The sequence below is a fragment of the Poromitra crassiceps genome, assembly GCF_964638095.1.
Source record: "Poromitra crassiceps genome assembly, chromosome: 14".
Taxonomy (NCBI): domain Eukaryota; kingdom Metazoa; phylum Chordata; class Actinopteri; order Beryciformes; family Melamphaidae; genus Poromitra; species Poromitra crassiceps.
Window position 1 is genome coordinate 40,332,627 of NC_139633.1, and position 13,258 is coordinate 40,345,884.

Consider the following 13,258-nt stretch of genomic DNA (forward strand, 5'->3'; position numbering starts at 1 on the left):
CCTGTTTCCACACCACCTGCACCTCGTGTAACATGTATGTTCAAAACTGTTCCACACACCCTGGCACCTAAGTGTAACATGTATGTATCATAACCTGTTCACAGACACCCTGAACCTTAGGTACATGTATGTTCATACCTGTTCCACACACCTGAACCTAGTGTAACATGTATGTTCATAACCTGTTCCACACACCTGCACCTAGTGTAACATGTAGTCATAACTGTTCCACACACCTGCACCTAGTGTAACATAGTGTTCATACCTGTTCACACACCTGCACCTAGTGTTAACATGTATGTTCATAACCTGTTCCACACACCTGCACCTAGTGTAAACATGTATGTTCATAACCTGTTCCACACACCTGCACCTAGTGTAACATGTATGTTCATAACTGTTCCACACACCTGCACCTAGTGTAACATGTATGTTCATAACCTGTTCCACACACCTGCACCTAGTGTAACATGTATGTTCATAACCTGTTCCACACACCTGCACCTAGTGTAACATGTATGTTCATAACTGTTCCACACACCTGCACCTAGTGTAACATGTATGTTCATAACCTGTTCCACACACCTGCACCTAGTGTAACATGTATGTTCATAACCTGTTCCACACACCTGCACCTAGTGTAACATGTATGTTCAATAACCTGTTCCACACACCTGCACCTAGTGTAACATGTATGTTCATAACTGTTCCACACACCTGCACCTAGTGTAACATGTATGTTCATAACTGTTCCACACACCTGCACCTAGTGTAACATGTATGTTCATAACCTGTTCCACACACCTGCACCTAGTGTAACATGTATGTTCATAACCTGTTCCACACACCTGCACCTAGTGTAACATGTATGTTCATAACCTGTTCCACACACCTGCACCTAGTGTAACATGTATGTTCATAACCTGTTCCACACACCTGCACCTAGTGTAACATGTATGTTCATAACCTGTTCCACACACCTGCACCTAGTGTAACATGTATGTTCATAACCTGTTCCACACACCTGCACCTAGTGTAACATGTATGTTCATAACCTGTTCCACACACCTGCACCTAGTGTAACATGTATGTTCATAACCTGTTCACACACCTGCACCTAGTGTAACATGTATGTTCATAACTGTTCCACACACCTGCACCTAGTGTAACATGTATGTTCATAACCTGTTCCACACACCTGCAACCTAGTGTAACATGTATGTTCATAACCTGTTCCACACACCTGCACCTAGTGTAACATGTATGTTCATAACCTGTTCCACACACCTGCACCTAGTGTAACATGTATGTTCATAACCTGTTCCACACACCTGCACCTAGTGTAACATGTATGTTCATAACCTGTTCCACACACCTGAACCTAGTGTAACATGTATGTTCATAACCTGTTCCACACACCTGCACCTAGTGTAACATGTATGTTCATAACCTGTTCCACACACCTGCACCTAGTGTAACATGTATGTTCATAACCTGTTCCACACACCTGCACCTAGTGTAACATGTATGTTCATAACCTGTTCCACACACCTGAACCTAGTGTAACATGTATGTTCATAACCTGTTCCACACACCTGCACCTAGTGTAACATGTATGTTCATAACCTGTTCCACACACCTGCACCTCGTGTAACATGTATGTTCATAACCTGTTCACACACCTGCACCTAGTGTAACATGTATGTTCATAACCTGTTCCACACACCTGCACCTCGTGTAACATGTATGTTCATAACCTGTTCCACACACCTGCACCTAGTGTAACATGTATGTTCATAACCTGTTCCACACACCTGCACCTCGTGTAACATGTATGTTCATAACCTGTTCCACACACCTGCACCTCGTGTAACATGTATGTTCATAACCTGTTCCACACACCTGCACCTCGTGTAACATGTATGTTCATAACCTGTTCCACACACCTGCACCTCGTGTAACATGTATGTTCATAACCTGTTCCACACACCTGCACCTAGTGTAACATGTATGTTCATAACCTGTTCCACACACCTGCACCTAGTGTAACATGTATGTTCATAACCTGTTCCACACACCTGCACCTAGTGTAACATGTATGTTCATAACCTGTTCCACACACCTGCACCTCGTGTAACATGTATGTTCATAACCTGTTCCACACACCTGCACCTAGTGTAACATGTATGTTCATAACCTGTTCCACACACCTGCACCTAGTGTAACATGTATGTTCATAACCTGTTCCACACACCTGCACCTAGTGTAACATGTATGTTCATAACCTGTTCCACACACCTGCACCTAGTGTAACATGTATGTTCATAACCTGTTCCACACACCTGCACCTCGTGTAACATGTATGTTCATAACCTGTTCCACACACCTGCACCTCGTGTAACATGTATGTTCATAACCTGTTCCACACACCTGCACCTAGTGTAACATGTATGTTCATAACCTGTTCCACACACCTGCACCTAGTGTAACATGTATGTTCATAACCTGTTCCACACACCTGCACCTCGTGTAACATGTATGTTCATAACCTGTTCCACACACCTGCACCTAGTGTAACATGTATGTTCATAACCTGTTCCACACACCTGCACCTCGTGTAACATGTATGTTCATAACCTGTTCCACACACCTGCACCTAGTGTAACATGTATGTTCATAACCTGTTCCACACACAACTGCACCTCGTGTAACATGTATGTTCATAACCTGTTCCACACACCTGCACCTCGTGTAACATGTATGTTCATAACCTGTTCCACACACCTGCACCTCGTGTAACATGTATGTTCATAACCTGTTCCACACACCTGCACCTAGTGTAACATGTATGTTCATAACCTGTTCCACACACCTGCACCTCGTGTAACATGTATGTTCATAACCTGTTCCACACACCTGCACCTAGTGTAACATGTATGTTCATAACCTGTTCCACACACCTGCACCTCGTGTAACATGTATGTTCATAACCTGTTCCACACACCTGCACCTAGTGTAACATGTATGTTCATAACCTGTTCCACACACCTGCACCTCGTGTAACATGTATGTTCATAACCTGTTCCACACACCTGCACCTAGTGTAACATGTATGTTCATAACCTGTTCCACACACCTGCAACCTCAGTGTAACATGTATGTTCATAACCTGTTCCACACACCTGCACCTCGTGTAACATGTATGTTCATAACCTGTTCCACACACCTGCACCTCGTGTAACATGTATGTTCATAACTGTTCCACACACCTGCACCTAGTGTAACATGTATGTTCATAACCTGTTCCACACACCTGCACCTCGTGTAACATGTATGTTCATAACCTGTTCCACACACCTGCACCTAGTGTAACATGTATGTTCATAACCTGTTCCACACACCTGCACCTAGTGTAACATGTATGTTCATAACTGTTCCACACACCTGCACCTAGTGTAACATGTATGTTCATAACCTGTTCCACACACCTGCACCTAGTGTAACATGTATGTTCATAACCTGTTCCACACACCTGCACCTAGTGTAACATGTATGTTCATAACCTGTTCCACACACCTGCACCTCGTGTAACATGTATGTTCATAACTGTTCCACACACCTGCACCTAGTGTAACATGTATGTTCATAACCTGTTCCACACACCTGCACCTCGTGTAACATGTATGTTCATAACCTGTTCCACACACCTGCACCTAGTGTAACATGTATGTTCATAACTGTTCCACACACCTGCACCTAGTGTAACATGTATGTTCATAACCTGTTCCACACACCTGCACCTCGTGTAACATGTATGTTCATAACCTGTTCCACACACCTGCACCTAGTGTAACATGTATGTTCATAACCTGTTCCACACACCTGCACCTAGTGTAACATGTATGTTCATAACCTGTTCCACACACCTGCACCTAGTGTAACATGTATGTTCATAACCTGTTCCACACACCTGCACCTCGTGTAACATGTATGTTCATAACCTGTTCCACACACCTGCACCTAGTGTAACATGTATGTTCATAACTGTTCCACACACCTGCACCTAGTGTAACATGTATGTTCATAACCTGTTCCACACACCTGCACCTAGTGTACATGTATGTTCATAACTGTTCCACACACCTGCACCTAGTGTAACATGTATGTTCATAACCTGTTCCACACACCTGCACCTAGTGTAACATGTATGTTCATAACTGTTCCACACACCTGCACCTCGTGTAACATGTATGTTCATAACCTGTTCCACACACCTGCACCTAGTGTAACATGTATGTTCATAACCTGTTCCACACACCTGCACCTAGTGTAACATGTATGTTCATAACTGTTCCACACACCTGCACCTAGTGTAACATGTATGTTCATAACCTGTTCCACACACCTGCACCTAGTGTAACATGTATGTTCATAACTGTTCCACACACCTGCACCTAGTGTAACATGTATGTTCATAACTGTTCCACACACCTGCACCTCGTGTAACATGTATGTTCATAACTGTTCCACACACCTGCACCTCGTGTAACATGTATGTTCATAACTGTTCCACACACCTGCACCTCGTGTAACATGTATGTTCATAACCTGTTCCACACACCTGCACCTAGTGTAACATGTATGTTCATAACCTGTTGCACACACCTGCACCTAGTGTAACATGTATGTTCATAACCTGTACCACACACCTGAACCTAGTGTAACATGTATGTTCATAACCTGTTCCACACACCTGCACCTAGTGTAACATGTATGTTCATAACCTGTTCCACACACCTGAACCTAGTGTAACATGTATGTTCATAACCTGTTCCACACACCTGAACCTAGTGTAACATGTATGTTCATAACCTGTTCCACACACCTGCACCTAGTGTAACATGTATGTTCATAACCTGTTCCACACACCTGCACCTAGTGTAACATGTATGTTCATAACCTGTTCCACACACCTGCACCTAGTGTAACATGTATGTTCATAACCTGTTCCACACACCTGCACCTAGTGTAACATGTATGTTCATAACCTGTTCCACACACCTGAACCTAGTGTAACATGTATGTTCATAACCTGTTCCACACACCTGCACCTCGTGTAACATGTATGTTCATAACCTGTTCCACACACCTGAACCTAGTGTAACATGTATGTTCATAACCTGTTCCACACACCTGCACCTAGTGTAACATGTATGTTCATAACCTGTTCCACACACCTGCACCTCGTGTAACATGTATGTTCATAACCTGTTCCACACACCTGCACCTAGTGTAACATGTATGTTCATAACCTGTTCCACACAACCTGCACCTAGTGTAACATGTATGTTCATAACCTGTTCCACACACCTGCACCTCGTGTAACATGTATGTTCATAACCTGTTCCACACACCTGCACCTAGTGTAACATGTATGTTCATAACCTGTTCCACACACCTGCACCTCGTGTAACATGTATGTTCATAACCTGTTCCACACACCTGAACCTAGTGTAACATGTATGTTCATAACCTGTTCCACACACCTGAACCTAGTGTAACATGTATGTTCATAACCTGTTCCACACACCTGCACCTAGTGTAACATGTATGTTCATAACCTGTTCCACACACCTGCACCTAGTGTAACATGTATGTTCATAACCTGTTCCACACACCTGCACCTAGTGTAACATGTATGTTCATAACCTGTTCCACACACCTGAACCTAGTGTAACATGTATGTTCATAACCTGTTCCACACACCTGCACCTCGTGTAACATGTATGTTCATAACCTGTTCCACACACCTGCACCTAGTGTAACATGTATGTTCATAACCTGTTCCACACACCTGAACCTAGTGTAACATGTATGTTCATAACCTGTTCCACTAGGGCTGGGACGGATCAGAAAACCCACGGATCGGATCGCGTGACGGATTTTGAGCCACGGATCACGGATTTTTCGGATCAGCAAAAAAAAAAAAAAAAGGCTATATCAGATTTTTTCTCTCAAAATTAGATTTTCGATTTGAATTTTTAATACCATTATACTTCTCTAACCATTTGTTGCCCTGCACAGCTCAAAAAATATTTTTTTCTCATGACACAATTTATGCTTTTACTCTGAAGGCAAAACAACCCAACTTCCTTCCAACTTGTTTTAGGTGGCACTGCGCCTAACTTCCTGCCTGTTGCTTGCTAACGTAGTCACATGACACGGGTACAGACCAGACCGGGTGAGTCTGGAAACATAACGTTGATGCTACGTTATGCTACTCGGTGGCCCCACGTGTTGTTTTGTTGTTATGTGTCCAAGGCAACATTTCACCGTCCGGTGATAATGTGTTCGTGAAACGTGTGCGCGTGTGTGTGTGTGCGTGTTGTGGCTCTCCTATCTTGTGCAGCGCGCAACATGCTGCTCGCATTCCTGTGCTTTTTCAGAGGTGTTGAAATAAGTTTGCTGTCTTTAGTAGCCACTAGCCACAGCCTTCAGAGAGACTTTACAGCGAAGGGATGAGGAAGCTCACTTGTGCTTGCCATGATGGTGCCTGTCTGTGTCTGGCTGCGCTGCAGGCGTTCTCATACACTAACGTTAAACGTTAAATGAAACGAAAGGGGGGGGGGGGGGGGGGTCCGCGGACCACGACGTTCCGAACCGTGTGCCGAACCGTGGGGGCTGATCCGTACGGGTCACGGATTATCCGTGATCCGTCCCAGCCCTATGTTCCACACACCTGCACCTAGTGTAACATGTATGTTCATAACCTGTACCACACACCTGAACCTAGTGTAACATGTATGTTCATAAATTGTCACATAGACTCTATAGATAATCTGCTTAGAGTTTCAGCCCGACGGGACCCGACTCAGCACGACGGGTTCGGGCTTCAACTTACTCGGGTCGGGTCGGGTGGGGTTTGAATTTTCAGGCCCGGTGAGAACTCTAAATCTGTTGAACAGAATTGTTGAATGTCAACTACAACTAATAAGCGGTTGAAATGTGACAAATACTCTGTAGATGATTATTAGATGTTACCGATGAGTTCATGTCATTGAAGACTAAATCCTAATATTGTTTGAATGAATGTGATCATTTATTTATGGCTTCTTCTGCCATGTTGCTCCATGTGCAGGAAATGATGAACCATCACAATGCCTTGTGGGCCGAATGCTGCCCTCGCAGGGGCGATCTCTGGAAACAGGAAGTAACTCACCTGAACAGAAAGATCTCCTTCCTGTTCTCCTCTGAAGTCGCTGAGTGCTGTGTAGATACGAGGGTCAGACTGAGAAGGCGGCTTCACTGCTCTCTTCTCATCTTCATCATTGACGTCACCGTCGTCATCGTCACTGTCATCGTCGTCATCGTCGTCATCTTCCTCGCTGTCTTCCTTGGAGGTGTGACTGTGGATCAAAACAAAGCATGTGGAAAAAGAGCCACACCGTCTAACACGACTTTGCAATGTTAATTGACCAGACGGGCGTCCGGCTAGTACAGCGGTAGATTCCTCGTATAGCAACACAAGGGTCGCAGGTTCGAGCCCCTGTGTTACCTCCAGTTTGTCGGGCGTACATACAGGCACAATTGGCCGTGTCTGCGAGTGGGAAGCCGGATTCAGGATATGAGTCCTGGTCGCTGCACTAGTGCCTCCTCTGGTCGGTTCGGGGAGCCTATTCCGGGCGCGCTACGTCCTGCCGGTGAAACTCCTCCTTCAACAAACCATGGTAATACTTAAAGCATATTTGAACATTTGAAGGCAAACTGTAACGTTACGTTTCTGCTGACATATTCACCTTATGTAGCCACGCCCATTTGACCCGGTTGTGTGGTCGTGTGACGACTTCTGGCAAAAAAAGAAAGAAAAAGGACGGCTGCTCCAATAGCATCTAACTCTGAATTAACTAATAATTTAGCCAATTGTATGTAACATACTAAATAAAAGCAAACGGCAATGTCTAAGAATGCAACGCCGTGTAACTGGCTCGTTAATTCTCGCATTCCAGGGAATTACGTTAACGTCTGCGGGTCTTATAGACGTAAGTGGCTCGAGCTGCACTCGGAGGAGAGAAAACCATCTGAAGCTTTCTTTGTTGGAGTCCAGGTATGTTTTACAAGAAAGTGCCCGTCATTGTCGACGATAACGTTATCTGACCTGGCTAACAGTGGATACTCCACTTGCTTGCTGTGTACCGAGCTCAAAGTAGTAGGCTACGTTCTTTGTTTTACCCCCTGCACTGTCCGCTACAAGAACAACTCTCTTATTTGACGTTCTTTTATATTTCGCGCCGTGACCACCGGAAGTGTTAAAACAACCCGGAATAATTTGGCCCACTCCCGCGTCTGAACATAAGCTGAATACAACACACTTATTTTGTTGCATGTTCTTGACACTAATAATAACATATTTTGTCATATCGTCAAGAATATGGTTATGGCAGAAATAGCCTGAAATATGGTGATATTATTTCAGGGCCATATGGCCCACCCCTACCGTGCAGCAGCGCTGGGTCCTGGAGGTGAAAGCTCCAGAGAGAGGCTGTGGAGATGCTCCATGAGGCCCTGCAGTCGTCTCTCCTCCTCCTGCTTCCTCTGCTCGTAGTTCCCCACCGGAGCCGGCTCATCGGCCTGACGACAACACAGACAGCAGGTTATTGTTTCAGTTTAGGTTAAGAGTCAGCTTTGATCAGACACAACACAATATAGTAGGGTTACATCAAACTGTCTGGAAAAGACCAAAGAAAACAGGTCATATTAGTTGTTTGTCATTTTTGTGATGCAGAACTTGAGGCTCATTCTACTGCTGAACTCTTTACAGCTTATTTAGGCTTCAAGGAGAACTTCTGGGCGTCCTGGTGGCTCACCTGGTAGAACGCGCACCACAAAGGCTGTTCTTCACGTGTCCGACCCGGGTTCAAATCCAACCCGTGGTCGTTTGCCACATGTCATCCTCTCTCTCTCCCCACCTTTCCTGTCTGCCTACTGTCCTATCTGATCAAGACAAAATACCCCCAAAAATAATCTTAGAAAAAAGGAGAACAACACTGATTTGTTTTGCACATGATCTCACACATATCCAAAACTGTAAACAATTTGCAGGCGTTCATTTAGTTTGACAGTTATTGAGAGTTGATTTGCATTCATTTAGTTTGAGTCTGACAGTTATTGAGAGTTGATTTGAATTCATTTAGTTTGACAGTTATTGAGAGTTGATTTGAATTCATTTAGTTTGACAGTTATTGAGAGTTGATTTTAATTCAGTTTTCAGATATGTGTGAGATCATGTGCAAATAAATCAGCGTTTTTTTCTCCGGTGACGTCCTTTAAGTGTAATCTAAAAGTATGACAGTATGGCACTAACCTTGGTCAGCTTCTTCAGTGTTCCCATCATCTTCTGAGCCGAGGTCTGCAATTCTCGACACCTGTTTGTTAAGTGGACACATTGTCATGGACATCACATGTCCTGTTTGTTAAGTGGACACATTGTCATGGACATCACATGTCCTGTTTGTTAAGTGGACACATTGTCATGGACATCACATGTCCTGTTTGTTAAGTGGACACATTGTCATGGACATCACATGTCCTGTTTGTTAAGTGGACACATTGTCATGCACATCACATGTTCTGTTTGTTAAGTGGACACATAACATAACACGAAGAGCAAAGCAACAGTTCAGGAAACCAGGTGTGAGTCTGTCTGTCTGTCTGTCTGCCTGCCTGCCTGACTGACTGTCTGTCTGTCTGTCTGTCTGTCTGTCTGTCTGCCTGTTTGTCTGTCTGTCTGTCTGTCTGTCTGTCTGCCTGCCTGCCTGACTAACTGTCTGTCTGTCTGTCTGTCTGTCTGTCTGTCTGTCTGTCTGTCTGCCTGCCTGTCTGACTGCCTGACTGACTGTCTGTCTGTCTGTCTGTCTGTCTGCCTGTCTGTCTGTCTGTCTGTCTGTCTGTCTGCCTGTGAAACGCCTCTTCAGTGGCTCCACACCGACTCTTCTGCACATCCTGCAGCAGACTGTCAACCTGGGTTAGAGAAACAGCCCAGAGCAGAGGTGGCCATTCAAGTCAAATGACTAGTACACACAGTTTAAAGACAAGCTGAAATGGGTCTGAGAGGGTCTGTGTGACGTATTCCCACTGAAACAGGCTAGAGAGGCGGGACCAGGGATTCCGTTAGCCGGCAATTGCCGGCTTTTAGCTGGTATTTGTTGCCGTGGGCCGGCAAATTAAAAGGTCACCGGCTCAAGTGGCCGGCTGAAAATACGCCAGATAAATAAATTAATTCTATAAAATAGCCTAATATTGTGTGACCTACAGCCTAAGTGATGTTGCCAATAAGATACAACTTAAATAGAGACTTATTACATCATATTTTTCTGCCCCCTGTATGTTGAGTGTTGGTGAAAAATAAAAATATAGCAGACGCTTTCTTTACTGTAGAGCGCCGTTTTTAACAAGCAGCATCAGTCCCGTCGGCCAGCGCTGCACCCGCTGTGAGGAAACACACAGGAGGAAACCCAAATGTCATAACAGACATCCCTTGCTAGGCCAGTCCTCTTTTTTATCGAGATCATGCAATGACAAGTAGCCTACTTCAGGCCAGCAAGACGGCAGGAAAGAAACAGAAGCGTGCCTGCCGCCGTCAAAAGCGAAAGCAACCCGACGTTGGCTGTCAATTTAGCGGAGGTAAAAAGCCTTTTTACCTACTCGGGCGAATCAATCAATCAATCAATCAATGGCTCGCACTTGGTTCATATGATGAGGAGATGAATCAAAATGCTTACCACAAATAAAGCCACATGGGAGCCGAGAACGAGTGCAGGAGAGCTGCCGCGCAGGTGCCAGGTGTGGAGTGGGAGAGATTAAGGTGCGTAGCCTATTGCTGGAGATTCGTGCGCTGTCTGCACTGACACTATCGCACTTATTACTTTTAGCTAACGCTACGTTGTTTTTTCATCAAGGCAATTTCCAGAAGATATGGGTTCATGAGTGTCTGCAAATGCAGATAGATAGGCTACAGTAGGAGCATGCATGCTGTTTCAATAACGAAAGCGTCCTTACCGAGAATGACGTGCCGACCAATTAAATAGTCTTGCTGCGAAATCGGCCTCTTAATGACAACACTGGAATAAATATGATCGACTACGACTATAGAGGCTATAAAGAATAGACTATAGAGCAATAAATTGATTCGAAACGTTTATTTAGGAAACATAGTGGCCGGTAAATATTCGATAGGGCCGGAATTTTGGAACGTTACCGGCTGCACTGGCCGTCTGGGAAAATGTCTAGCGGAATCCCTGGGCGGGACATAGCCTGTGGAGGAGTTTGATTTGACCATTGGAAAGTGGGAGGGACTGGAGTTGACGTTGGCCCATCCTGGTGCTTGAATGCTGCGTAGGGCTTGTTCTGCCCCCAAATCGAGTGGGATCCACATTATGGATCCCACTCGATTTGGGGCAGAACAAGCCGGCACCGCTCCGCACCGCAAAATTATGTATTTTACCGGATAAATCTGAAAGCTACCGGTCACGTTTCAATAAGGCTGTGTACAAACACAATATCATGTAAATACAGCGCTGTGGAGTGCATAGACGCTGGCTGGCTCACTGCGCGAGCCTCGGAGCAGAGGACCGGGAGGGTGCCTCCGGGCGGATAGCCGTTTCCAAGCCAAGGCAGAGTGCTGCTTGCTGGCTTGGAGCATCCAACCAGCCACAGTAAGAGCCGCGGTAAATAACAATATTCCTGGAATGCGAGTGTAACAGGCCAGTTATGTCCTTTGTTTTATTCTTATTCTCAAATACACTACTGCCGCATGCGCTGGGACGCGTCATCAGTGATGTTATCTGGGGTCGTAAGGTGTTTCGGGTCTGTCAACATCATACACCCTCGCCCAGTAGACCCAGCCGAGGCCAATTAAGACCCCGACTCGCGTCCCAGAAGCCGCTCACGGATCAGCCTTCCTACTCTGTCTGCAACGTTGCCCGCGGGAGGGGTAAGCGAGAACGCCCAATCCGCTGCAATAGAGCTAGTGCTACGCCACAGTATTGGCCCTTCGGTGCATGGAGGATCTAGGCTCTGTGGGTTACTCCCGGCCGTGCTCCTCCTTCGTCTCACATTTGCATCTGCATTCTACATTAAATGAAGATATTATTGTTGATTTTATTGTGTATGTTACATACTTATTGGCCAAGTATTAACAATTATGGGCTAGAAAAGTCTGCCCAGGTGGGCTAAATTACTGGCTTCCGTAGGAGGACTATCTTCGGATCTGCAATCGGACGTCTGAGACAGGAGAGCGTCAGCCTTTCCCCTTTATTGCCTATTGGAACGCTATGTGCATGAGTATATTAATTATAATATACAGAGTACAGTAGTAGGGTCACTTCTGGGGCTAGGTTTCTGGTGACTCGGGACTCGACTTTGATGATTCTAGTCTTGAGAAAATATCTTGGTTGTGTAAATGACGTTGATTCAAAGTGATTTGATTTGTTCCAGCAGACGATTGAATTTAAATTCTGTTTTCTGAATTTGTATATGGAATGATTGAATTTGTTGAAGTTGAAACCAATTTGATAACAAAAACATAGCACTTGTGTTTTGATCCTTTTTTTTTTTTACTTTTAAAAGTCTAAGAAATTGAGTTTTCTTTCATATATTGAATTGAATGATACTGGGCTGTTGAATTGCTCTGACTTGACTTGCTGTTCTATCTGGATACGTGTGTGCATAGGACCTCTCCTATCTGGTAGCGTGATGACAGGATCTATGGGGCAGCATCAGGGACAAAATTAAGACTACTGAGAAGCCGTCGGAGGCTATATCTTTGCCGAAGCCAGCTATGGATCTGGCCAATGATCTGTCGGCACCGGCAACTGAGAGACCGTCAGTGAGAAATGAGAAGCCGACTATTGATTTGTCTTACCTAGCAGTCCACTGGATCGGCTATTGGATCGGCTGGTCATTAGCTTGTCTAGGCTAGCTACTAGCTTGGAGCGGCTGGCAACCCACTGGATCAGCTATCGGATCGGCTGGTCATTAGCTTGGAGAGGCTAGCTACTAGCTTGGAGCGGCTGGCAACCCACTGGATCAGCTATCGGATCGGCTGGTCATTAGCTTGGAGAGGCTAGCTACTAGCTTGGAGAGGCTAGCAACCCATTGGATCGGCTGGTCATTAGCTTGTCTAGGCTAGCTACTAGCTTGGAGAGGCTGGCAACCCACTGGATCAGCTATCGGATCGGCTGGTCATTCATTGGCTTTCATA

At 45.2% G+C, this 13,258-nt stretch overlaps 1 protein-coding gene across 1 annotated transcript in view; it reads right to left on the reverse strand.

The window, feature by feature from the left end:
- LOC310789200 (nephrocystin-1-like) overlaps positions 1-13,258 on the reverse strand; it is a gene marked incomplete at its 5' end in the record, with an annotated part of 69,212 nt that overhangs the window by 40,238 nt on the left and 15,716 nt on the right. Inside the window, 4 exons of the mRNA XM_083650787.1 lie at positions 7,220-7,406; positions 8,495-8,628; positions 9,362-9,422; positions 9,983-10,017. Of these exons, the coding sequence (XP_083506913.1) occupies positions 7,220-7,406; positions 8,495-8,628; positions 9,362-9,422; positions 9,983-10,017 (417 nt within the window). The remainder of the gene's footprint in view (positions 1-7,219; positions 7,407-8,494; positions 8,629-9,361; positions 9,423-9,982; positions 10,018-13,258) is intronic.